This window comes from Lycium ferocissimum, chromosome 12 (assembly GCF_029784015.1).
Source record: "Lycium ferocissimum isolate CSIRO_LF1 chromosome 12, AGI_CSIRO_Lferr_CH_V1, whole genome shotgun sequence".
Lineage (NCBI taxonomy): Eukaryota > Viridiplantae > Streptophyta > Magnoliopsida > Solanales > Solanaceae > Lycium > Lycium ferocissimum.
The window spans coordinates 33,340,007-33,366,372 of NC_081353.1; the positions used below are offsets into that span (position 1 = coordinate 33,340,007).

The 26,366-nt window shown below is 33.5% G+C and overlaps 1 protein-coding gene across 1 annotated transcript; it reads right to left on the reverse strand.

The window, feature by feature from the left end:
* Window positions 1-1,831: 1,831 nt before the first annotated feature.
* Window positions 1,832-3,349, reverse strand: LOC132040459 (26.5 kDa heat shock protein, mitochondrial). The gene is made up of 2 exons (XM_059431099.1): window positions 2,931-3,349; window positions 1,832-2,691 (listed from the first exon to the last, which is right to left on the reverse strand). The coding sequence occupies exons 1-2, from the start codon at window positions 3,241-3,243 to the stop codon at window positions 2,279-2,281; spliced, it is 726 nt and encodes a 241-aa protein (XP_059287082.1). The 5' UTR covers window positions 3,244-3,349; the 3' UTR covers window positions 1,832-2,278.
* Window positions 3,350-26,366: the final 23,017 nt, after the last annotated feature.

Sequence of the window (26,366 nt, forward strand, 5' to 3'; positions counted from 1 at the left end):
ATGTCGAGTTGTGAACCGATACAAATGATATAATGTCGACTATATGTTTGATCCAACATAGTGTGCAATATTGTATAAGGTTGTGAGAATCTGAATTCTACGTCTCTTAAAACATGTTGATGTAGAAATAATTACCAAGTGAAATGATACATCTTGGTAAGCAATTGGACCTGTAGTCCAGACATCAGAAGATGTCACAATTTATATTGATGCAAGTTGTCACAGCCTATGTGGCTAACTTGACTAAATTTATATGAAAATTTCTGAAGAATTCAAAATGCTTGAAGCATATACAAGTTATTAAGAAAATTGTTTATAATCCTTAAATAGATTAAATTAATCAAGGTTGATGTACTGAAATCGCCTTAATGAATGTTCATTGGTACAAAGATGACTCTGTTTAACCTTGTCTCTTTGTAATAATCTTTCATATTGTTGTGCAAGTTGATGACTTGTATACTATTTGAACTCTTGAAGAGTTTCCAAAATCATTAGATTATCTGATAAAAGAGGTTGAAAGGAAAAAATTGGAGAAAATTGAATTGGTCCCGAAATATCATATCCTTGTGCAATTGATGCATTTTTATATATCCTACTATAACTATGAGCATGATATAGCTTAACTATGAGCATGATATAGCCTCACTCTTACATAGAGATGTTGAAATAAGATCAATTGTATATTACAAATGAAGGCCCTGATATGAATATGTTTATCCTAACAAAAATTGTCAATTTTTTTTAGATATAGAGGGCATTCATCTAATCGACTTAAGAGTTCGATCTATATATGTTATCTAGTCTCATGAGGTGTTACTGTCATACCATGTTATTCAAAATGACAATCAAATTATGCATAGAAAATAGCTAAAGCAAGCCTGGAATGTACTTGCCGTGATTTCGGTAACATTATGTGGCTATGATGCAACTCCATCAAAGGTAAGAAGATCTAGATGATCAACTAGTTCGTCAAATGAACATTTGACAGATCTAATTACAAAACCTTTTAACCTCAATACATGATAAGTTGGTATACAAGATCGGGTGCACCATCTTCAAGAATTATGTGATGCTTTAATCGGGGAGAATAAAATACACGTTGTACCCTTCTTTCCTTAATCAAAGTTTTGTCCTATATGGGTTTTCCTGATAAAAATTTTAATGAGACGACTAGCAATGCGTAATACTAAATGTGTGTACTCTTTTTCTTTTATTAGGATTTTTTCCCACTAAATTTTTTCTAGTAAAATTTTAACGAAGGACAAATCTATTAATAAACATTCAAGAAAAAATATTATAAATACATCGTATTATGAGTGTCCATTTAAATATACAATCAACTAAATAAATTTATAATCAAATAGATAACTTGCAAGTACCTCAAGCAGATAGCTTGCAAGTAGCTCAAAAAGACAACCTATTAGCAGCTTCTTCAGTCTTGTAATAAAATTGTCTTCAAGCCTTGCAGCATCTTTCTTAGACTTGCAATCAAACAGGCAACTTCTGAAAACCTCGCAACATCTTCTTAAAAAACCTCGCATTAGCTTCTTTTCTTTTATAAATAGAAAGTCGATTCATTTAATTTATACATCAAATTGAAAAGAGGAATTAAATATTTCTCTCGCCTCTAATTTCTTTGGCTATATCTTTTTTTTTATATCTTTTATTATTTTATACTTTTGATATTATTTCATACATCAATTTGAAAAGAGAAATAAAATATCTCTCTCGCCCCCAACTTCTTTGACGGTATCTTTTGCTATTTTATATTTTTAATATTATTTTCATAACTCAATTTTTAAATTTTTTTAACCTTATTTCGTAATAAATCCCAGAAGACGACATAATTCTAGTTTGGAACAGACTAGAAAGTCATCAATCTATTCATTTCCAAGAGAAAAAACAACAAAAAGTAAACAGAGCATTACAGAGATTTTTCATGGTTCTTTTCGGTTGAAATCATGGAAAAAAAAAATATGAGGAAAGAATAAAGCAAAACCACCCTTATCACAACCTCTTGAAACCCAAGAGTACTTATTATACAAAAAACACCATGCCTTGTACAGATACTACTTAGTATGTAAGTATGCATATTATCTATGTGGCTCAACTACATATTATCTATGTTGCTCAACTTCCCAAATGCTGAAGCACCCATGTTATATCCTTCAAAAATATATTACTCCGACATATATTACTTTCTAAGGATCTAACATGCATTAGTAGGCATTTAAAAGAGTTAAAGCAACATAGTATATTACTTTTGAACCAAAGAACCTCACACAACTTGAATTTCCTTGACATCTTTCTTAGGCCTCTCAGTCTTAGGAATAGTGAGTGTCAAAACACCATCTTTCATCTCAGCCTTAATCTCATCAGCCTTGGCATCTTCAGGCAGAAAAATGCTGTTGTTATAGTACCCATAGCTTTTTGATGACCAGAACTCATCATCTGACCCTTCTTCTTTCTCTTCCTTGTGTTCGCCTTTTATTGTAAGCATTCCGTCCTCCACCGTTATCTTCACGTCCTCCTTGCCTAGCCCTGGCACGTCGTACCGGATTTTGTAGCTCTTTTCATCCTCCTTATACCTTCCCATTAGTTGGGAGGGGTTCAAATTCAGGCTGTCGAATATCCTGTTGATATTCTCCGTGGCTTGCAACAACGCATTTCCAAGTCCCGATGGTAAATTTTCTGTCCCAACATCAAACAAATTTAGAATTTAGAGTCGGCAAATACACAGGGAGCTAGTACTATGCACGTGTGTGTATATATGTATAATTTTTACATCACAAGTTATAAATTGAATGGAAGCTGCTAAGAAAACTAGATCGTTCGATACCCAAAAAAAAAACGCTTGAAACATAATTAAGGAAATAAGACTTGTTATCTAGAAAAATGATCACAAAATTCAATCTACAATTGAGACATACCAAAAAGAGCAGGTGCAAAGTCAGAGTCATTGCGTCTCCAAAGACTACCACGTCGGCGTCTCCTCGGAAACAACTTTGATTTCTTGCCACCTTCAGTGACAGCCACTTCTTGCTTATCCGATTTTCCTTTGTCACCACCAACTTCTGTCTCTGTAGAAAAACGTCGTACAAATTCAGAACACCATCTCTGTTTCTCTACATTTTTATTATTATTAAGACTCCTCACACTAACACTTGGATTCAGCAAAGAGAAGGAGGAGCATGATCCCAATTTTTGTTGTAAATTTTTCAAAGCTAAACGGGCCAAAGCCATTATAGTTGGTAATTAATTGTTGCAGGTTATGGATAATGGATGTATGCAAATGAGAACTGTATTGATTAGATTGCTGGCTACTCTTGTTGGGCTCCAAGAGACTGAGAAGACAATATTTAAATAGGCGGTGAAAGATAAATCTAATACCTTCTAGCAGGACCTTGATGTGTCGTCAAAAGAAGTGCTTCCGTTCTCATTTAATTTTTTTATTTTGATTCAAAATAATATTTACTTACATAATCAAAAGTATAATTAACATTATTTTATTCAATTTGCCTTTATTAGTACTAATGTAAATGATCAAATTCAAATATAACAGATTAATAATAAGATGCTAATTTTAATTAAATCATTTTTTTCTAAAAATTAATATTTTTTAAAGTGGTGTGTTAAAGATTAAATGGACATTTATTTCAAACCGGAAGGAATATAGTAAAAAAGCTTTGAGAAGTTTCTTGCTACGTCTTCCAAGAATGTGCCGCTTGTTAGTGCACGAGAGTGTTCTAGAGACTCCACTTTCCTATCCCATATCTTTTGCCACTACTTTGCGACTTTTGGCCCCACATTCACTTAAGATTACTAAATTTTAATGGGTTAATTATACATACAAAAATTCATGCTAAATTATGTATATTTTATAATTGCGAAAAGGGTCAAAAATACTCCATGGAAAAAAAGCTTTATCCACGACTTTTTTCAAATATACCCCTATGGAAATTATCCCCCAAAATAACTTTGAAATCATTTTTTAAACCCGACTTCCACGAGATAATAACCAATAAGATTTTCCCCCAATTCCCTCAAACTTCATTCACTTAATAAGATTACTAAATTTTAATAGGTTTATTATACATAGAAAATTCATCCTAAGTTATGTATATTTTATAATTTTCATACTTAAACTATAAAGTAGTGCTATTCTCATCAATTTATCTCCCTATGTTTTATATTTAAAATTTTATGGAATGCTATGTAATACACCATGTTAAATGAGTAAAAATTTTGTGTTCCACAAATACGATATTTACTGCTTGTCAAGAATATTATTGCAGACGTTATCATAAGTGAAAACCTCGGTAACAATTATGAGATTTTAAAGCATTCATTCAACTATAATATGTAAAGGACCAAAAAACTTAATATTGTGAATAATGTCAACAATGAGTCTAACAAGGGCAATATCGTGTTAGTAGGATTTGTGAAAGGACCGCGCCTCAAGAGGTGTTATGTAGATAATCTATCCTAATACAAGTATTAAAAGTTATTTTCATGGCTCGAACCTATGACCTATCTTAAACAACCATCTTGATAAAAAATAGAAATGGCCTGTTATTAATTTGATAAATATTAACAAGATTTTAGCTCCTCTAAATTGGACCATCTCAACAAGACTGGGGGCCTCAGGCCAAACTTCATAGATAACCCTTATTTTTTGTTTTTTCAAAATAGGAAAGATTGTCATATATATTTTTATGAGATATTTTTATTTAAAGTATGCTTTTCTAGCTGTTTTAGATGCGAACTCATTAATCACTATTTTATAATCTATTCATTCTAACAATTCTTTTTCCAATTGATAATATAGCTAATTCATTCAATCTCTCTTGAGACATTGTTGATCTTATATAAGATTTAATCAGTTTTAATTTTGAAAAAAAAAATTCTCTTTTTCTCTCTTTTTGCATAACCGATTCATATTTTCTAGTTGACATATTTAAATTGAATAAATTCTAATAATAACTGAAACAAAAATATATACTTATGGAATAAAAATATCAACAATGAAATTTTTTCAATGAAATATAAGATAAAATTAGAACATTAAAACCTGATTCAAGAATTTAATAAGTTGATATAATGATATCGAAATAGTGTTGCGTTGTTTCAATATAATGATTGCTTGTTGCAATGCTTGATAATTTGAAGAAGACACCAAAACGTAAGTCTTAATCTTTTGTAAGTACTATGTTTTGCAGCAGAATGTTTAATTGTGTATGAGACTTGAGAATTTTCAATAATTTAATAATAATAAGAGTACAAGAATAATAAAAAGAAGAAGAAAAAAAAGTAAATATGGGCAATAGAATAGTTACCAAATAAATAAGGATACTACAAATCTACAATTACCTATAAAAGCTTTTTCATTCCCCCAATTATGCCAACCGTACCCACTCAACCATAAAAAGGAAAAAAGTTACTATTGTACTTCTCCCAAAAATAATCTCAATTAATGAAGGCCCCATTCCCCCATAAAAAGAATAAGATATTATTGTACTTTTCCTCAAATATATCTCTTGAAACTTCAAAGTTACTAACATAGGAGTACAATTTTTTTTCAAATATTTAATATTAAATATATATATAGGATCTTAAAAAAAAAAATGGGTGGGGTGCTAGGCCATTGCCTTACCTGCCTTAACTATGAGCCGACCCTGCCTCTAAATACATCTCATAAGTATATTGGTAACTAGTACAACAAACTGGTCTTTGATAGATCAAAATTTCATTCATCACATCCTCTTGCAGAGTATGTCTTCCATTTAAAGGCGGATTCATAATTTGAAGATGACGATTGATGGGGACACCACTATTTTTCACATAATCATCGAACCAGAAATTGATTCGAAAATATTTAAGAGGCACTAAGGGCCTATTTGGAAAGCCACATGGTAATTGGAATTGGTGTAATTACTAGGGTAGTAATTATACTCTCCAATTACACGGTAGTGTAATTATAACGATCTGTTTGTTTGTCATATAATAATTAAAAAATAAATTACAACCCCCTTTATTTGGTTGCACAAGTGTAATTACACAGTCAATTTAATTTAAAAATAAAATTTAATTATAAAAAATTTAAAATTAATAGTTAAAAAATATTGCCTTTATAAATGATATTAAATTAGTTATTTAATAACACATTGTTTCTTGAAAATATATTAATTAATAATCATATATTTGTAACTAATATTGTAACAAAAATAATTGATATATATTTTTCAAATTAATATTGAATTTTAATTAATTATAAAACTTAAAAGACGACTTTTTTTGTGAGAATCGTCATGGATTGGATGTTTATAAAAATAATATTAATAAATATAATGCCATAACATTATTCAAATGTTTGACACAAAAAAAAAATCAAATGTAAGTGAAAAATAAACAACATGCAATGTGAAAAGGAATAACTTAAAATTGAAAATATAACCTAAATTCCAAATCCAAAAAAAAAGCTCAACATAATACTCTTATGTCAAGATTCCAACATTACATAAGTACGTTCCAAAAACAAGAAATAATTCAAAAGAAAGGAAAAATATAAGACTATAACCTCTTTTGAATGAAATTCTACTTTAATAACGTCAGATATGTCAAGTTTGTTAGTAACTCATTCTTTTTTATTTATTAAGAGGTGTAGTTTCAAATATTAGAATAATAACACGGTTATGCTAAATGAATAAAATAAATAAAAAAAAAAAAATATGAGCAATTACATGGAATCACAAGAAGTAAAGGTGGGGAATGAAAAGAAAGAAAATGAAAAATAAATAATATAAAAAAGAAAAATACATTTTAAAATAAAAATAATAAAAAAGTAAAAATAAAAAAGAAATTAAAATAATAGAAATAAAAAGTATTAAAAATAAAAAAAATTCAAATAATAGAAATAAAATAAATTAAAAATAAAAATAAATTAAAGTAAAAAAATAAACAAATTCATCACATCCTCTTGTAAAATGCGTCCTCCTTTAAAGGAGGATTGTAATTACATATGTCAATTACACGGGGACACCACTATCTTTCACATAATCATCGAAAACGTAAATTGATTCGAAAATATTTAAGAGGGTGGCTTTCCAAACAAGCCCTAAGTGGCGAATTCAACCAATGTCCCTAATCGGTTTTTGTGCTTCAAGGTGCCTAAAAAACATATAATTGTTTCGCAAAGGTGTATATCTATATAAATTTTTTCGAAGGTAATGGAGTCTGATAAACATCCCCCCCCTCCCCCGCCCCCGCTCCTTTCATGTGGGTTTGCATCTGCCTCCATCTGTCTCATTTTATGTTACAATGTTTGACTACGCATAACTTTTTTTTTAAAAAAAAGACTTTTGGAACTTGCGCATTTGCTTTGTATCTTGCTATTTTGCTGTCATATTTTTTATCTGCGTTGAGTTCCTTTTTATTTTTTATTTTCTTGCCCTTTCTTTTTCTTTTAAGCCTAGGGTTTTTCAGAAACAACCTCTCTACCCCACAAAGGTAAGGGTAAGGTCTGCTTACATCCTACCCTACTCAGACTCCACTTGTGGAATTATACTGGGTATATTGTTCCTATACTTTTAAAACTTGTTATCTAAAATAACTCATAGATATTTGTGTAGCCATGTATCATCTCATTAAACATAAAATGAGAAGTTTAATTAAGTTAAATTATTTCTAAAAATAAAAATATGACATTCTCGATGGGACAAACTAAACGTGGAAATTATGCCACATCAAAAGCGACGAAGGGAGTAACACTGGACATTATTGAACTACCTGTACAAAATAAGCTTTAAACTAAAATTGCGCATCACAAGCTCTCCAGTTTCCACTAACATCAGAAAAATCAAATTGAAAAGAAACTAAGAATCAAATTGAAAAGAAACTAAGTAATCTTATGGTTTTGATTAATGTATCAATATTTGATCATCGTGAAATGAGAGAAATTGCAATTTAGTATACTTTTTTGAATATCTAACTTGTAGATTAAGAAAAATATATCATTTGTACTTTGAGTCGTTCAGTTTTATAGGGGAAAGCAAACAAGCATAGTATGAAGTTCTATAGTTCCATGCACTCAAACATAACTATGCAACTTGGTCGAACACAAACTACATACCAACAAAAACACTTATCAAATAATTTAGAAAACCACAAACCTCAACTCCACCAAAACATTTTACTACTATATAGAAACGTGAGTTTCTATATAGTAGTAAAACTGGATCGTTGTCGTTCCAAAAAAAAAAAAAAAAAAAAAAAGGCTGGGCCCCATACTAAACACCAAGCAATTATAAAAAAAAAAAAAAAAAAAAAAAGTGGAAACCCATCATCTCCACCCATATTAACAAAATAAAGCAATATAAAAAAATAAAAAAAAAGGTGGACCCCATATTAAAAAAACAAATAATGTGAAAAAAAAAAGTGCACACCATATTAAAAAATCAAACAATATTCATGTAATTTCCAAAGTATCCCATTAAGTCAATAATGACGTGAATTGCCACATGGTATCAATCAAATTAAGCATAATAATTGTAATACCAAAGAAAAAACAATCCCATATTATTGCTTTCTTCAAAAGGTTAAGTAAAAAACCATACAATTTTGTTTCTTTTTTATATTAGATATTATTAAAAGGAATTATTTATATTTCGCCATGTCATTTATTTGTTATGTTTACTAAAATAAATATACTTAAAATATTTATATTTTAAAATAAGATAGAATTTAATTACTTTTTCAGCTAAACCGAGAATATTTACCAAAAATTAAAAAACAGTAGTTCTTCGTTTAAATAGAAAATCAAATTTCTATTTGTTTCGTTTTAAAAATGTAAACAACCAATTTAACAATTTGAATTAGAATTATCAATCAAAATTTATATAAAATAATAATTAAATTATTTTTTAATCGAGTTAAAATTGAAAGTATCAACTGATACTTAAATATTGCTATTGTTTTATCTTAAAGAGAGGAAAATGGTTTCCTTTTAAACATGTCTTCTCTTTTAAAAATTATTAATAAATTTTTTCGTAACTTTGATTTAGTAAACACTAATATAATAAAGTTTTGCATTGTTCCCTACAATGTTATATTAATCGTGTTTATCAAATTTCTACTTTGTTTCGTTTTAAAAAAAATTAATTTAACAATTTATAGCCAAATCAAAAAGTTTGATAAAAAATAATATGTATTTTACACCTTTAAATTAATCGAATTAAAATTGAAAGTATCATCTATTGTTATTGTTTTTGGAATGAAGATAGTTTCCAAACAAGACTATTTAAGTGCTAAAAAGTATTAATAAAATTTGAGAATGTAATAGCAAACACTAATATAATAAAGTTTTGGATAAATAAAACAATGTTATATTAATCGTGATAACATTGTGTGTATATATATCATAAACAACAAACTTGAAAACTAATAATGTCAAAAAAAGAAAAGTTCAATTAAAAAATCAAACAATATTCGAGAAATTTCTAAAGAAGAAATAAACTAAAGTTCAATTTTATGCGTTTTGTCCCATTAGTGCCAAATGAAATTATTGTATAGGAAAAAATATGAACCCCATATTATTGCTTTTCTTCAAACGTTAAGGAGCCAAACCATACAATTTTTTTTTTTTTTTATATTACAAGATCTAATCTAGATATTGAATCGTCTATTTGCTATTCAACCACATTTATTTGTTACGTTTACTAAAATAAATATACTTAAAATATTTATATTTTCCAATAAGATAAATTTAATTACTTTTTCATTTTTATTCTTACTTAATAAATGTGAAAGAGAGATTAATGTCGAGTAAAAAATCAAATGAAGATCAAATAATGAATAAGGTAAATTAGTCAAATTATAATTTTAATTGACGTTTCCTTAAAAAACCATGCAAAAGACAACATGACAAGTAAAATGAGCTAAATTGTGAGAATATTTACCAAAAATAAAAAAAATTAGTATTTCTTCGGTTAAATAGAAAATCAAATTTCTACTTTATTTCGTTTTAAACATGTAAAATTAATTTAATAATTTGGATTAGAATTATCCAAATCAAAATTTGATAAAAAATAATAAGTATTTTACACCTTTAAATTTTCGAATAAAATAATTATCAAATACTTAATATTCTACCCATCTCAAAGAAAAAATAGTTTCCTTTAAGCAAGTCTTATCTTTTAAAAAGTATTAATAAATTTTTGCCGACTTTGTATTCATATAAACACTAATATAATAAAATTTTAGATACGGAGCACAAACTAAAATGTTATATTAATCGTGTTTTGAGCCTAGATATATATATATATATATACATAAAAACAAGACAAACTTATGTATGTTTATTACTCAATACAATATATATATATATATATATATATATATATATATCACTATCCAACAAAAACACTTATCAAAATAATTTAGAAAACCACAAACCTCAACTCCACCAAAACATTTTTCATAAAGAAAATCAAAATAAGGTCCGACTTTACCTTAAGGCAAGTAAATAAATAGCCTTTAGGCCTCAACATATTAAGGCCTAAAAAATTATCCATGCTATATATAAATTTCACATTATTATGTATAATGTTGTCTTTTAGATTAAATAAACTGTCAAATTAATCTAAGATTAAACAAGTATTTAAATGTTGTTTTCTACGTTTTTTAGGCCTCTTTTTTAGTTTTGGTTTTCGCCCCCGCAAACCACAACCCCCCCCCCCCCCCCACCAACAAAAAAATATATATATATATATATATTGAGCTGCACGTGCCTTCAGCAAAACTCATTCATAAATGACATAACTCTTTTTCCAAGTTCTCTCCTTTTCAATTGCCTGTAAAAACTCACAATTAACACCTCAATTCTCTGTTCAATCACAAACTTTGCTAAAATAAAGAAAAAATCGTGTAATAATAGAGTTTTACTTAATTAGGTACTTTTGTATCCTTAATCATATTTTAATATATAAGTGGGAAGCCCCAAAGTAAAAAATTAGATTACTATAATGCCCATAAATTGTTGAATGACTTTTTTGCCCTCAAATCAAGCATTATTTTAAGAACATTTACGTTCAAAAATGTAATTATATATTCTTAAACATAAGTCATTACAAATAAATAGATTAATAACCTTTTTGGCCAAGCTTATAAAAACAGTTTATTCTAAAAAGTATTTTTCAAAAAAGTACTTTTGGCTAAAAGCAGTTTGTGTTTAACTAATTAATTTAAAAAGTACATTTGAACAACAATTAGTGTTTGACCAAGCTTTTAAAAAGTGCTTCTAAGTGTATTTTTCTCAAAAGTACTTTTGGACAAAAACTATTTTTTTAGCTTCTGAAAAACTACTTCTGATACTCTCCAAAAACACTTATTTTCCCTCAAAACCTTGGCTAAACACCTCACTTTTTTTAAAATAAACACTTATTGAAAAAATAAGTGCTTTTAGAGGAAAAATAAATTTGGCCAAACAGGCTATAATACACTTCAATAACAGTATCGGATTGTGGGGGAGTTGTATAGCCATAGCAAATGAAAAGGCAAATTGTTGAACTTGTGTAGTCACTTACTACAATCTTTTACGGCTGCCTTTTGACTCATTTGAATTGTTTTCATCTTCAACTGTGTATTGAGTGTTCTTCGTTTCAACTTTCACCTTGTATATTCATATATGTTAGCTTTCTCTCCTCCATCTATTTGTGAAAAATTAAGGGGACTATAAACTAAATTTAAAAATTCTTCTGATTCCATTATGAATCTATCAAATCAGGTAAATTTATCTTTGTTACTTTCCATATTATCTTTATTAAATCCATAGCTTTTTTAAAGAAGGCAGTACTTGCAATACTATGTCGCCATCTTATTTAATTTTGGGGACGACTTTCACGGATCGGGCTCCTCTCCATTTCCCTTCTCTCCATTTTCCCCAAGTTCAAGCTTAGATTAAAGAGACATGACATATATTTTAATTAATGGTTAAGATTTAATTGCCTAAAGAAGGACCTTAACCATAGTTCAAATAATTAATAAATTGTCCATAAATATACTAAAGTCTTTTGTCTCTCTTCCTAAAGATTTTTTCCTACCCAGTATCTATCTCCTCCTTATCAGTTTACCCGATTTTGAGTTAATCTTTTATCTCTATATTGAATTATTTATGTAGCTTTTTTCTTTTGAAAAACCAACAAAAAATCTTCGTTGAGCATGCCAGTTTATGAAAAAAAAGTCCTCCATTTGAACACCACTTTTCTATCTGGAAAACTCTTCTTTTCTTTCGGTTATTAGTATTACAATATGCAGTCTACCGGGCAAGCTGATGAATTGTCTATTAACTTTTCCATTGTTTTCCTTGTTTTATATATTTTATTTATGACCGGAAGATAGATACTAGAGTATAAGTTATCAATTTTTTTTTTTTATTAATTCAAAAAAAAAAATTGGAAGATAAATACTGTTATGGTAAAAAAGATAGGAAGTGAGAAAAGTTATTAATATATTTATGGATAAGATAATATGTTGCTATGATTGTGGGATTACTAAAATTTTTGGAAGCAAATATATGAAATATTAATTATCTAAACTTAGGAAGAGAGAGAAAAGACTTTAGTATATTTATGGACAATTTGTTAATTATTTGAACTATGGTTAAGGTCATTCTTCAGTCAATTAAATCATAACCATTTATTAGAACCTATGTCATGTGTCTTTAATCTAAGTTAGAACGTGAAAAAAATGTAGAGAAGAGAAATGGAGAGGAGCTCAATCCGACTTTCACATATATGAACAATGATACGTCAAATATTCATTTTTCTCCAGTGATATAAGTAGTTGATGTCAACAAAATAAAGTGAAAATTGAAAGGAAAAAAAATAAAAATAAAGAAGCTCCGCCATTGCCGAATTCTATTTACAATTTTCATCAGTTCAACAAAGAAAATAGTCTCCATCTCAATTTATGTGATATAGTTTGATTCGGCACGGAATTTAAAAAATAAAGGGAGATTTTTGAATCTTGTAATCTAAAATGAGTCAAATATATTTATGTGGTTATAGATCATCTCGTTAAACGTAAAATGTAAAGTTTAAAGTTAAATTGTTGTCAAATAAAAAATATATCATTCTTTTTTTTTTTTGGAGGTAAAAAAAAATATATAACATAAATTGGGACAAAGAGAGTAATACTACTTCTGAAAAGACATTCTTGGATGTGGTCTTCCAGCAACTTCGGGGGGCAATTCCCACATACACGGCAGGTATAAGCATACAAAAAAAGTGGAAGTGAATTAAATTATTGGGATATGCAATAATAATTTTAAAAAATTTCTTGATTTGTTGTTATGTAAACTATTTTTTTTTTTATTTATGAAAAATTCTTATATGATTTTAAATTTTTGTTGCTGAAGTAGCGCCCTCCTGGTTCTTTTTCTTTTGATGGTAAATTTTTCTAAAAGCCTTTTGTTGCTGTTAATTTTCACCGTGTGTATTTTACTTTTAACCCAAGTTAGTCTATTAAAAAAAAGTCCGTAAAAGGTTCATAAGAACCCAACAAAGTTAATTACTTAGAAACTATTTTAAAGTTTGACCTTTTAGGTATGAGTGGACCGAGATGTCATATATAATTTTTTTTTTTTTGGTTAAACTATGTTAAAGTTTGACTCCAAGATCGGTTTTGTCATGACCCAATTTGATAAGTCGTGAAGGCACTAACTCCCACAAAGTTAGAAAGACATCCACAACCCGTGGGCATAAGCTATGTGTGAAGTTTTGATGATTGACAAAGTGAACCTACAATGCAAAGAAACCAGGTCTAGATACATGGTCCAGACAAAGTATTTAAACAACGCTAGACAGATGGTTGAGGTTTAGAAGATGTTCCAAACACAGTGATATGCAAAGCATAGGATGAATAGAACAGGTCCACAGACATGTTCCAGTGCAAAGAAGCATCAAAGAAAAATGCAGACACATGAACACAGATGATCAACCTATGTGTGTCAAGGCAAGACAAGAGAAATGGTGAAATCCAAAAGCACAGGGTAAATGGAACTGGTCAAAACACATGTTCCATCACAGAAACAAATGTTGACAAGTACCAGTTCATTGAGATGAAGATGACTTAGTCCCAGAGCAAGCAGAGAAGAATAGAACAAGCATGGAAACATGTTCTATCACAAAAAGTCATCAGGTGCAGTTGATGAATGAATCAGACGAGAAGAGATCATGAGGAGAAGAGGTGAAGATGACTCACACTCAGAAGTATATTGTTCAAGTAAAGAGAGTAGTAGACAAAGCGAACCAGGTCTGCAAACCTGTTCCAACATAAGGCAAGAACATAATCAAAGTCACAGAGTGAGATAAGGCTGAAGACATGATTTCTTTAAGTACAATAAATTTTTAAGTAAGGTGAGATAAATCTGACATGATTTCTTTAAGTAAGGAATAAATGCAATGAAGAAGTAGACCACAGACACAAAGCAAAGACATGATACATGAAATAGGTTTGTCAATACGTTCCATCATCCACCACAAAAGCAGGCACAAGATAGAGTTGAAGGAATGAATGAGAAGGGGATGATGAAACAGGTTTGTCAACATGTTCCATCTCAGACAGTGCAGAGATTCAGAGGCAGACGAACCAGTTGGATGAAATAGGTTCGTGAACATGTTCCAAAGACAAGTCCTACAACAACTAGGATTTATAGTTTTATGGTAAAGACTTGGCAGTCAAGTATGCAAATTTCCTTGCCATATTTGTCGGAATTAGGATGACTTCTACACGGACAAGAAGCGGACTCAACAAGCGAAGAATCCAAATACAACACAAACCCTAACATCTCATGGGCCTACTCAAAGAGGGTTTTTTGTTTGCCGACCTGGTGTGCACTCAATGTTATAAATATCCAAGTCTTACCAAGAAGAAGATTTGTGCACCCACAAAGACATAATTCAGAATATTGAGCGATCAAAAGATATATCAAGAATATCAAGAATTTAGGCGTGCGTCCCTAGTACAAGAAGAGGATTAAAGAAGCTGTCAAATAGAGTTTATATTTTACAGTTCTTAAGTCTAGAATTTTGTATTAGGTTGGGCTATCGAGTTATACTTTATCCCCTTTCATAGAAGCATATAGGTAGTACAAAAACATTGTAAATTCAACTTCAAGTTGGGAACAAAACTTGAAGGTCGCTTGTTGGTCAGAGGTTGATTAGATATGTAGGAATTAGATGTTAGTTTTAGGTTGCAAGAGTTTTGTAACTTGAATTTGCAGAGGCTCACTATTGTAGTGGAGTTTGGAGAAAATTCTACAGAGTTATAGGTCATGATTTTTATCGTCTTTGTGAGCCAGGTGGTTTCCACGTAAAACTCATCATGTATTTTACTTTCCTGTTCATTATTATTGTGCAAACACATACGTAGAACAGGTAGATAAACGTGTTCTGTCCTTAGGCGAAAATCAGGTATTGATCAGGATAAACACTTAGGTTGTGCAACTCTAACAAGTGGTATCAGAGTGGGTTCTCTTTGAAGAGGCTAATACCTTAAGAAAAGATGATGATGAATGTTGCACCACTTACAAAATACTGTGAGGGACAATCAATTCGAAGGCCTTCATTGTTCAATGGACAATACTATCAATAGTGGGAAGCTCGTATGGAGGACCACCTATAGGCAGTTGATTATGATTTATGGGATAGGGTTATTGAGGGACCTAAATATCCCATAAAGAAGGGAGAAGATGGAACATATTTAAAGAAAAAAAGGCTCAATATGATGAAAAGGATTACAAGATGCTCGAAAAGAATTCAAAGGCCAAGAACGCGTTAATCTGCGGGCTTGGACCATACGAGTTCAATAGTATCTTTAGATACACAATAACCAAGCAAATTTGGGATGCCTTGAAGACTGCCTATGAAGGAACAAGTCAAGTAAGAAAGCTTAGAAAGGCCATGCTTTCCACTAATTATGAAAATTTCACGATGAAGCCTGGATAGACAATTGCTGAGATGTCCACTCAATACACCTCCATTGTGAATGAGTTGACCTCACTTGAAAAGGTCATCTCCACTGAGGATTTTGTAGACAGAATATTGCGAACCCCGCAAAAATCCTTCAAGATGAAAGTCACGACCATCAGGGAAGCAAAAGACATAGAGGAGATGTCTCTAGATAAACTAGTGGGAAATCTAAAGACTTGTGAGATAGACATGGAGAATGCTACAATAAAAGAAGCAAGTTTAGAAAGATCTTTAGCACTCAAAGGCACAGATAAAAAGGATGAAGATGACATGGCCCTGATTACAAGAAATTCCTAAAACTAGAAAATCAATGGAGAAAAGGCAACACTTCCGAGGGAACGAGAAATTTTGATAAAATCAAAATAGATTGATGTTTCAAGTGTGAAAAAACTGATAACATGATCAAAGACTGTCCACTATAGGAAGTTGAATGGAAAGGAGAGATTCAAAAAAGGAGAACAAAGAGAAGTCAAGCAAGAACAAGGAAACCTCAAAAGCGATAGTAGCTGTCTGGGGTTCAGATGACAACTTTGATAAAGAGATTGATCACACTGCTCTCATAGCTGCTGATCATTCAGAATCAGACACATAGGATGACATCAAGGTAATCACTTACGGGCTCAAAGATAAGCTAGATAAAATATCAAAATAAAAACTGATGACCTTGATGAATATCAAAAGATGAGCACCAAAAGGGTTGAGCTCCAGGGTGAATTTACTAGCTTACAGGATCAACTGTTGAATTTTGAAGCCTTCAAAGACATACTAAAAGGGAGAATTCACTATTGAAAGAACATGTTGCTCAACTTGGTTCATCAGTCCTGGCTCTTCAATCCGATGTCATTAAACTGACATCAAACCAGGAGAGTGTGGGTTCAGTATTGAGCCAAATGAGGTTGATATTGAACTGCAAAAGGTAAAAAGGGAGCTACATCTGGAGAAGAAAATATCTAGAGGCCAAAGAGCAAAGCTGCTTAGAGCAGAACATGATCTTGAAAGGACAAATCATTGGACTCAAGCTTCTCAATTGCTCTCAAGTCTCCCCAGTCAAACACACTTTATAACTAGTGAACTGGGATTTGACAGAATGGCCAAACAAGAATTGTTAGGAGAATAATTGTGTACTCTATGTGGGAAGCTTGGACATTGCAAAATTAAGTGTCAAGTGAACATGAGCTACAAGGAGAGAAATGCAAGATTGCAACTAGAAGCACCAAGCCAATCAAGAAGGGTGCAACTGTTGTTGGAAACAGGTTCACTTAGGATTTGCCTGAATGGACAAAGAAAGAGCTAATCCATTCGATGGTTAAATGAAAAGGAACCAAGCTTTCCTGGGTGGCTAAAACTAACCCTTGAATGCTTTTGCAGGTAAGAGGAGCAGAAGAGCAAGCTATATGACTTATGAATTGTGCTTGCTCAAGTCATAAAAGGAATTAAAAAATTAATTCTGCCCACACTCAGATTAAGGAAAAGAAGGATGTTGCAAAAGAAAGTTCATTCCGATCCAGCTAAACAAGAAGGCAACTAGATAGGGGGACCCTTGGATGAAACAAGTAGATGAACCCGGTTCACCATTCAAACACCAGCAAAACATTCTAAGAAAGACTTCAAGTCAAAATCGGAGATGAAGAAAACACCTCCTATGTAGAAAGAATAATGCACAAAGACAGGGGGAACATCTGATGTAGCCATTATGGAACCAACCAAGGTCATGACACTTACAAGGAAAGATTAATGGTCATGGATGAAAGACTTAGGAGCCATACCAACAAGCTTTAAGTGATGAGATTATGTGAAAGGCAAGAGCTGGAATAAGGAAGAAAACAATTGTCCATAAGAGCAAATTGGAGGATCAACAGAATTGCGATTACTTCTGCGTACATCAAACAGGTTTAAAAAGATATTCCTCAAAATAAAAGAAGATGGTCAATCGAGCATGTATTATCCACTCCACGAGAATAAGGGCCGAAATTCCGGATCACAAAGGAAGCAAAGCCTGAAGGCGGGGAATTCTTGGAAAAGGAAAAACATATACCATGCTCAGAAATACATATCAATACTGCTAGATCTCTAGCTTAGCTCAAGGTAGCTAATAAAATTGAAGAACTCTCCTCAAATAACTTATAAAAGAAAGAATAGTGTTAATGTTAGGAATGATTAAAGCGGCACGTGGGTTCTTCAAAATCTGTCTAGGAAGGTTGTCTAGACTTTGTGGTTCTTCAAGTAATCAAAATATTTTACTCAGTCTTGTATATTTGGTTGTATGTCCTATACCATGATAGGTTCATGATCTTTTTAAAGTCTAACATTGTGACTGTCACAAAAGAAAGCCAAAGATAGAGTTGCAGGAATGAACGAGAAGGCGAAAATCAAATAGGTTTGTGAACATGTTCCATCTCTCGGGCAGTGTAGAGATTCAGAGGCAGACGAACCAGTTGGATGAAACAGGTTCGTGAAAATGTTCTAGCACAAGTCTTACAACAACTAGGATTTATAGTTTTATGGTGAAGACTTGGTAGTCCAGTATGCAGATTTCCTTGCCATATTTGTTGGGATTAGTAAGAGTTCTACATGGACAAGAAACGAACTCAACAAGGTAATAATCCAAATACAACACAAACCCTAACATCTCATTGGCCTACTTGAAGAGGGTTTTGTGTTTGCCGACCTGCTGTGCACTCAATGTTATAAATATCCAAGAAGAAGGTTGGCGCATCCGCAAAGGGAGAATTCAGAATATTGAGCGATCAAATTAAGAATATTCAAGGATCCAGGCGTGCGTCCCTTGTACAAGAAGAAGATTGAAGAAGCTGTCAAATAAAGTTTATATTTTACAGTTCTTGAGTCTAGAATTTTGTATTAGGTTGGGCTATCGAGTTGTATTTTATCCCCTTTCATAGAAGTATATAGTTAGTACAAAAACATTATAAATTCAACTTCAAGTTAGGAATCAACTTGAAGGTTGCTTGCTGGTCAGAGGTTAACTAGATAGATAGGAATTAGATGTTAGTTCCTAGGTTGCAAGAGCTTTGTAAGTTGAATTTGCAGAGGCTCATCATTGCAGTGGAGTTTGGGGAAAATCCTATAGAGGTGTAGGTCGTGATTTTTGTCGCCTTTGTGAGCCGAGTGGTTTCCACGTAAAAATCATCTCTTCCTTTACTTTCCTATTCATTATTATTGTGCAAACACATACATCGAGCAGGTAGAGAAACGTGTTCTACCCTTGGGAGAAAATTAGGTATTGATCAGGATAAACTCTTAGGTTATGGAACTCCAACACAACTCAAATTAACGAGAAAGATAGATTAAAACATGCGGAAATAACATACAAGTAAATTTCAAGTATTTAAAGCTTTATTATCATAGATTACGACATATCCCAAGACTGGTGTCACTAGTACAAGATCCTGCTAAGATAGAATAATGCAACGTCTAGGTATAACTTGAAATTGTGTATGTATAAAAAGACAAAAAAAAGGACAGATAAGAATCCAGTGCTACAGATTCGCTAGTAGCTCACCCCAAAGTCTCGAAATGGCCTCCTCAACGACAGGTAAAGTCTTGAACGGTACTCATACCAGGGTCAGAATCTGCACACAAAAAGGGTGCAACAAGTGTTAAGTGAGTACGGGAAACAACGTGTACTCAGTAGCATCGTCGATCGATCCTAACAAAAACAGAGATGAGAGTTGGCCTATGAAACCACTTCCACGCTTAACCGCTATTAGTCCACAATAATAATGATCACAATAAGCACCATAATCACGGGTTACAAGCCTAAGTAAAACATCTAAATCCTCAAGTCTATCAAGTAGTCAAGAGCATTCTAAGACAATCCAAACAACAATTCAAATAAGTCGCTTAAAATCAATGAAGCCAATAAAATATCATGATACGCAAATGATAGGAAATGGAAGGCCTTTTCCATCACCCGGTGTCACGACCCACCAGCTGAGTTGTGATGAGTGCCTGACCTCTATTGACCAAGCACCCCTATACTTGTACCTGAACATCGCTGAATAACTGGGTGGCCCATATGACTTAAACTGAACCATGCTGACTCATACAAGAACAACATCAAGAACAATGCATCAAGAACTATCAACCATCTGTGCATATATACACACACACATATATATACGAAAAAGAATAGTACAAGCCGACTAGGCCGCTACATATGCTATACACAAAAGAATGGGAGCCGACAAGGCTACATCACGTACCGACTACATACAACCGTCACGTACTTCTAATGGAACAAAAGGCATAGAAAGGACGGATGGTCTCCCGCCGTACCCATATATATATACATCTCAAAAATGGGAACGTATGATATCTGTATAACTGAAAGTGCCTCGAAGGCATATGAGATGCATAGGTCATAATATAACTGTTAGTGCTGTGGAACGTACAACCTGATCCATATCCCATAAGTCAATGCCAAGGAACATACAGCCCGATTTAATATCATATGTTAGTGCCGAGGAATGTACGGCTCGATCCATATATCATCATCATCATTGTGCACCAGTTGATTAGGTGGTAATGGGTATATAATGCCTATCCCATTCCCCATACCCCATATACATATAATATATGTGTATATAACGCCTTCTGTTCAAGGGTCAATATGCATAAGTAATATAAATGCAGTATAATCAGTAACTAAAACTCTCGGAGTGACATAAGGTTGTACTACCTCTGATGAACATCTTTTGGGCTGACATCAGCAATATACAAAGTCTTAGGACCTAAGAACAGAAGGAACAATCATAAAAGGGGTATAGGAATATCAAAGACTAAGGTACTCCTAATACCTCTAAGAGTAGAGTAATATGGAAGCTCGTTTACTCGTTTGTTCGTTCATATCATAAGATCATGCCAAAATGAAAGAAAGGATAGCCTTAACATACCTTATTCGCCTTTCAAGCTAGCTATGCTACTATCCCGAGCTTGACAAATCTACACACAAGACCAAGTACCAATTATTAGACTAGAACATACTCATATACCAACCTTAATCTAGTTTGCAACTTTACGCAATTCGGGTAGCATCTCCTTTATAAACTTAATAATCCTTCAATTCCAATTCAACCAAACCATCAACAACAACATCAACAATAACAATATCAATTCCTACATATCAAAATATAATCAATTCTACTCCAAATCTTCTCCCAAAACAGCCTCTTATCTCAACTTAACCTTTATTCACTCATCACCTTCATAACTATATTTCCTTAACTTAAACCCACTAAAATTCTTGATAATCAAATCAGTAATGAAGCTAAGAATCATATACATACCTTGAAGGGACTAGAATACCAAGAATCAACTTCAACTCCAACTTCCAAGCTTCACAACTTCAATGAAACCCTAGTAACACCTTCTGCTTCACTAGCTCGGGTTTTACGGGGTTCGGATCTTACTAAAACTCCTCCAATATGATGAGAAAAGTAGAGGGGAAATATGTTAGGGTTTTCTCTAGTTGGGAATGAAAAATATGAGAAATAAAACGTGAGGCTACATATATATAAGTGGAACTAGAAAGTTCCAGTGGTGCGGTTTGACGAGCGGGTCGGCCGGCCCGTCGGCCATTGCCGACTCGCACCGTCAATCAGCCACACGGAGAATCGCAGATGGTGGTGTATCGACGGACTGGATTGACGCCACCATCGACACATCGACGGGCCGTCAAAGGGGACTGGTTTCTTGCCAGTTCCCTGAGTCTATCCAACTCGCGTCGATTCGGTTCGTTTAGCTTCTAATCCTATCGTATTGCAAAGAACGCATAGTTATACTTTGGTACATGCGAGGTTAGGCACTTAATATCTCAAAAACTCAGGTACAGATCTCCATACTAACGATATAAACCACCAATAAGCCAAAGACTTCCTTGTGACGAAAACGGGAGGTGTAACATTTTTCACCCCTTAGAAACATTCGTCCTCGAATGTTCATACGAGTCATGGGCTATAAAAATTTTGACAGAGTCTTTCCTGTAATGTACCAATCCAACCTGTACACAGCAACCCAAAATAATACCACACAGGGCCACATGCTAAAATATACAACATCATGGCCTAACATGACCAATCACAATAACTATAAATAAAATCAATACCTGGGGGTGATGATGTCTCAAATTGTGCCTCCTGGGACAATGGAAACAAATATGGTTACTTAGTCTTCATCTCCTCCTCAGCCTCCCAAGTCATTTCTTCAACTTTGTTATTTCTCCAAAGCACTTTAACGGAAGCCACATCCTTAGTCCTTGAATCGACGAACTTGTCTGTCTAGTATAGCCAATAGAGTCTCTTCGTATAATAACTGCCGGTCACTTGGATATTATCTTACTCTACAATTCTCGAAGGATCTCCTATACACTTACGGGAAAGCATGGACACATGGAATACCGGATGCACAAACTCCGCATCGGGAGGTAGTTGTAGCTCATATGCTACCTTACCCACTGTACGGATAATTCTATATGGCCCGATGTATCGAGGGGTTAACTTATCCTTTTTGCCAAATCTTGCCACTTCTTTCATAGGTGAGACTTTTAGGAAGACCGAATCGCCTACCTCAAACTCTAACTTGTGCCGCTGACTATCTCGCGTAGGATTTCTCGTCGACTCGTGCCACTAGTAACCTTTTCGAATTACTTGCACTTTTTCAGCGCACTCGCTGTCGTATTAAGTCGGGGCCTACTAGCTGATTTTCTCCAACATTAAACCATCCTATAGGTGATCAACATCTTCGCCGTATAAAGCCTTATAAAGAGCCATCTGGATACTGGAATGGTAATTGTTATTATATGCAAACTCAATAAGAGGCAAATGATCATCCCAGCTACCTCGAAAGTCAATCACACAAGCTCTCATCATGTCCTAAAGTGTCTGTATAGTATGCTCCGTTGTTCATCTGTCTGCGGATGAAGTGCAGTACTAAGACTCACCTGAGTCCCTAATCCATTCTGAAAAGATCTCCAGAATTTAGCTGTAAATTGTGCTCTCCTATATGAAATAATGGCTATAGGAACACCAAGTAGTTGTACAATCTCTCTAAGATAGAGCTTTACATAATCCTCAGCTGAATAAGTAGTTCTGATAAGCAGGAATTGGGCTGACTTTGTAAGCCTATCAACTATGACCCATATCGAATCATACTTCCACTGAGTATGGGGCAAACCTATAATGAAATCCATATTGATGACTTTCCATTTCCATATCGAGATCTCCATAGCCGATAATAAACCTCTGGGCTTCTAGTGCTCTATCTTGACTTATTGACAATTTGGACACTGAGCGACAAATTCTGCTATAGCTCTCTTCATACCATCCCACCAATAAACTTCCTTCAGATCATGGTACATTTTTGTTGTGCCCGGATGAATAGAATAGCGAGAATGATGGGCTTCCCCCATAACTTGCTGAGGAAGCCCTGCAACATTAGGAATGCATAATCTACCTCGATACCTGAGTACTCCATCCCCTGCAATCATAAAGGGTGTCTTTTCTTTCTAAGGTGTCGTATCTCGATAATGGACTAAAATAGGGTCTTCGTACTGACGCTCCTTTATTTCAGCTACCAAGGATGACACCGCTGTGTCCTGAACAGTAACTCCTATATCACCTGAGTCTAACAACCGAACTCCAAGGCTAGCTAACTGACGAACTTCGCGGACTATCTCCCTTTTCTCTGGCTGCACATATGACAGGCTACCCATGGATTTACGACTAAGAGCATCGGCTACTATATTAACCTTTCCAGGATAGTACAGAATATCAACATCATAATCTTTCAACAACTCTAGCCATCGCCTCTGACGCAAGTTCAAGTCCTTCTACTTAAAGTCTTGAGCTCTTGTGATCAATATAAATATCAACATGAACACCGTATAAGTAGTGTCTCCACATCTTCAAGGTACGGATCACCTCTGCCTAACTCAAGATCATGGGTTGGATAATTCTTCTCGCGCTTCTTCAGCAGTCTGGAGGCATAAGCAACAACCCTACTGTGTTGCATTAATACACAACTCAACCCAATACCTGAAGCATCACAATATATCACATAGCCATTTGTTCCCTCTCGAAGAAGTCAGAAGACGGAGTGTTGAGGGCAACTTGTCCTTCAATATCCGAAAACCCCGCTCACATGCATCCGTCTACTGGAACTTAGCTGATTTTTGAGTCAGCTTGGTTAATGGGATTGAAAGAGAAGAAAATCCTTCCACGAACCTTCTATAATATCTGCGGAGACCCAAGAAACTACGTATCTCCGTTAGTATTGCATGGGCTTTGGCCAATTCTTCACGCTTCAATCTTTTGAGTATCCACCCTAACACCTTTATTTGAAATAATGTGACCAAGAAAAGCCACAGAGTTCTACCAGAACTAGCACTTGGAAAACTTCACATATAACTCTCAATCTCAAAGAACTCTAAGCACCTCACGTAGATGATCTGCATATTCAGCCTCTGACGAAGAATAAACAAGAACATCATCTATAAACACGATCATGAATAGATCTAGAAGGGTCCGAATTGTCACGGCCCGACTCGTAGCGACGGTACCCGTAGCAAGACTACCGAGCACCATTTATCATGATGACTGTCATACCCAACCTGGACATATATTATTATCAACGCAACTTTATCATGAACCAACCTCCAAATACCTCCCAAATCATATATATACGCATAGGCCCACAAGGCTAAAAAAATGATGTACAAAATACAATAAAAAGGCCAAATAACATCTACAACCCACATAGGTGTACACATGAGCCTCTAACTAGAGTACTGGAATCATAAGGACGGGACAAGAACCTGCCATGCCCCAATATGTACACAAAAGAATATGCCAAGAAGTGGCGACTCCGGAGTAGTGGAGTGCTCCTGTAAATCTGCTGAAAAAGATACTAGGTGTCCGCACTGTCTCTCTGTCTACCTGTGGGCATGAACACAGTATCTATAAAGAAAAGGACGTCAGTACGAACAATATACTGAGTATGTAAGGCATGTACAATAGCATGATAAAGATAGAAAGAAACATAAAGCTAAGAGCAAACCTGCAACTGAATGCCTTTTATGGCGGGGTCATGCATGCTAACTTTTATAGTAAAAATAATATCATATCATACATATATAAGCTGCCCGACCATGTAGGTATGGTGTGATCATCATTAGCCTGCATCCAGGCCTCCCGCGTCCGGGGTAAGCTGCCCACTGCGGTGGTGTGTTTGCCTAGCCATATAGGCACGGTGTAATCATACATAAAAATACATAAGCATGCGTGGGAGTCCAAGTGAAAGCTATAAGTTTATCGGAGTGACGTAAGGTCGGTACCCTCCGATTATGTTATGGAATAGTCATGTCTCACCTTGAAGGAACTAGTAGCATAAGGTGAGACAAACAACAGGAAGCAACATCAATGAAATCGTAAGGGTAAGGATACCGAGCTCATCATAACATCATTATCATCATCATTATCATGGAACATGCCTCATCTCTATCTCATAAGAAGCTTTTAAGAATCTTTAACCTTTCTCTTTGAGAGTGTAAGAAGATCATGGAAATGTAGAAAAGAAGTCACGAAATAAGAGTCATGCCTTTGAAAGAAGGTAACTAGCCTCATATACCTTTATGACTCTCTAACTTTATTGATTAAATGCTTCCCTCCAATGTTCATGATTCTACATTCAAGAGAATTCGTACTAAGGTTAGATAACCGAAAACATACTTAAGCTTAAGCTAAAGCTAATGAAAATTAGGCAGCATCTCCTTTGTTTCTACAACTTTCTCCATATAATATAACAACTCCCAAACATCAACAACAACACCCACAATATCATAATCAATAAACTTCGTTAAGCTAAACATTATTCAATTCTCAAAATTCCCTCTCAAAGTCATCCATAACCATAGCTATAATATAACACCACATTCATCCTCATACAATACTTCTTTAACATCATCTATATCATTTATAACAAGGTTATACTCCTAACATGTCAAGAACTATGATTCACGTCAAGTTACTATTCAAGAATACCATTATTTCCATATTTGAACTCCATATTCTACTTTCTTCCTCAATCCAAGTCTTTCAACCATTCAATATTCTTAACAACATGAAATGATCATAAAACTCACCTTTGATTATGTAGGAATGGGCTTTGGATGAAAATACTTCACTTGGAGAAAACCCTAACTTCAATTCCAAGGAAATTTCTAGCTTCCATGAACCCTTGTTAGCCTCCTTGCACTTGATTCCACTAATTATTGGTGTTTGATCTTGGATTCACCTTGAGTTTATGTTAATGAAATATATGGAACCT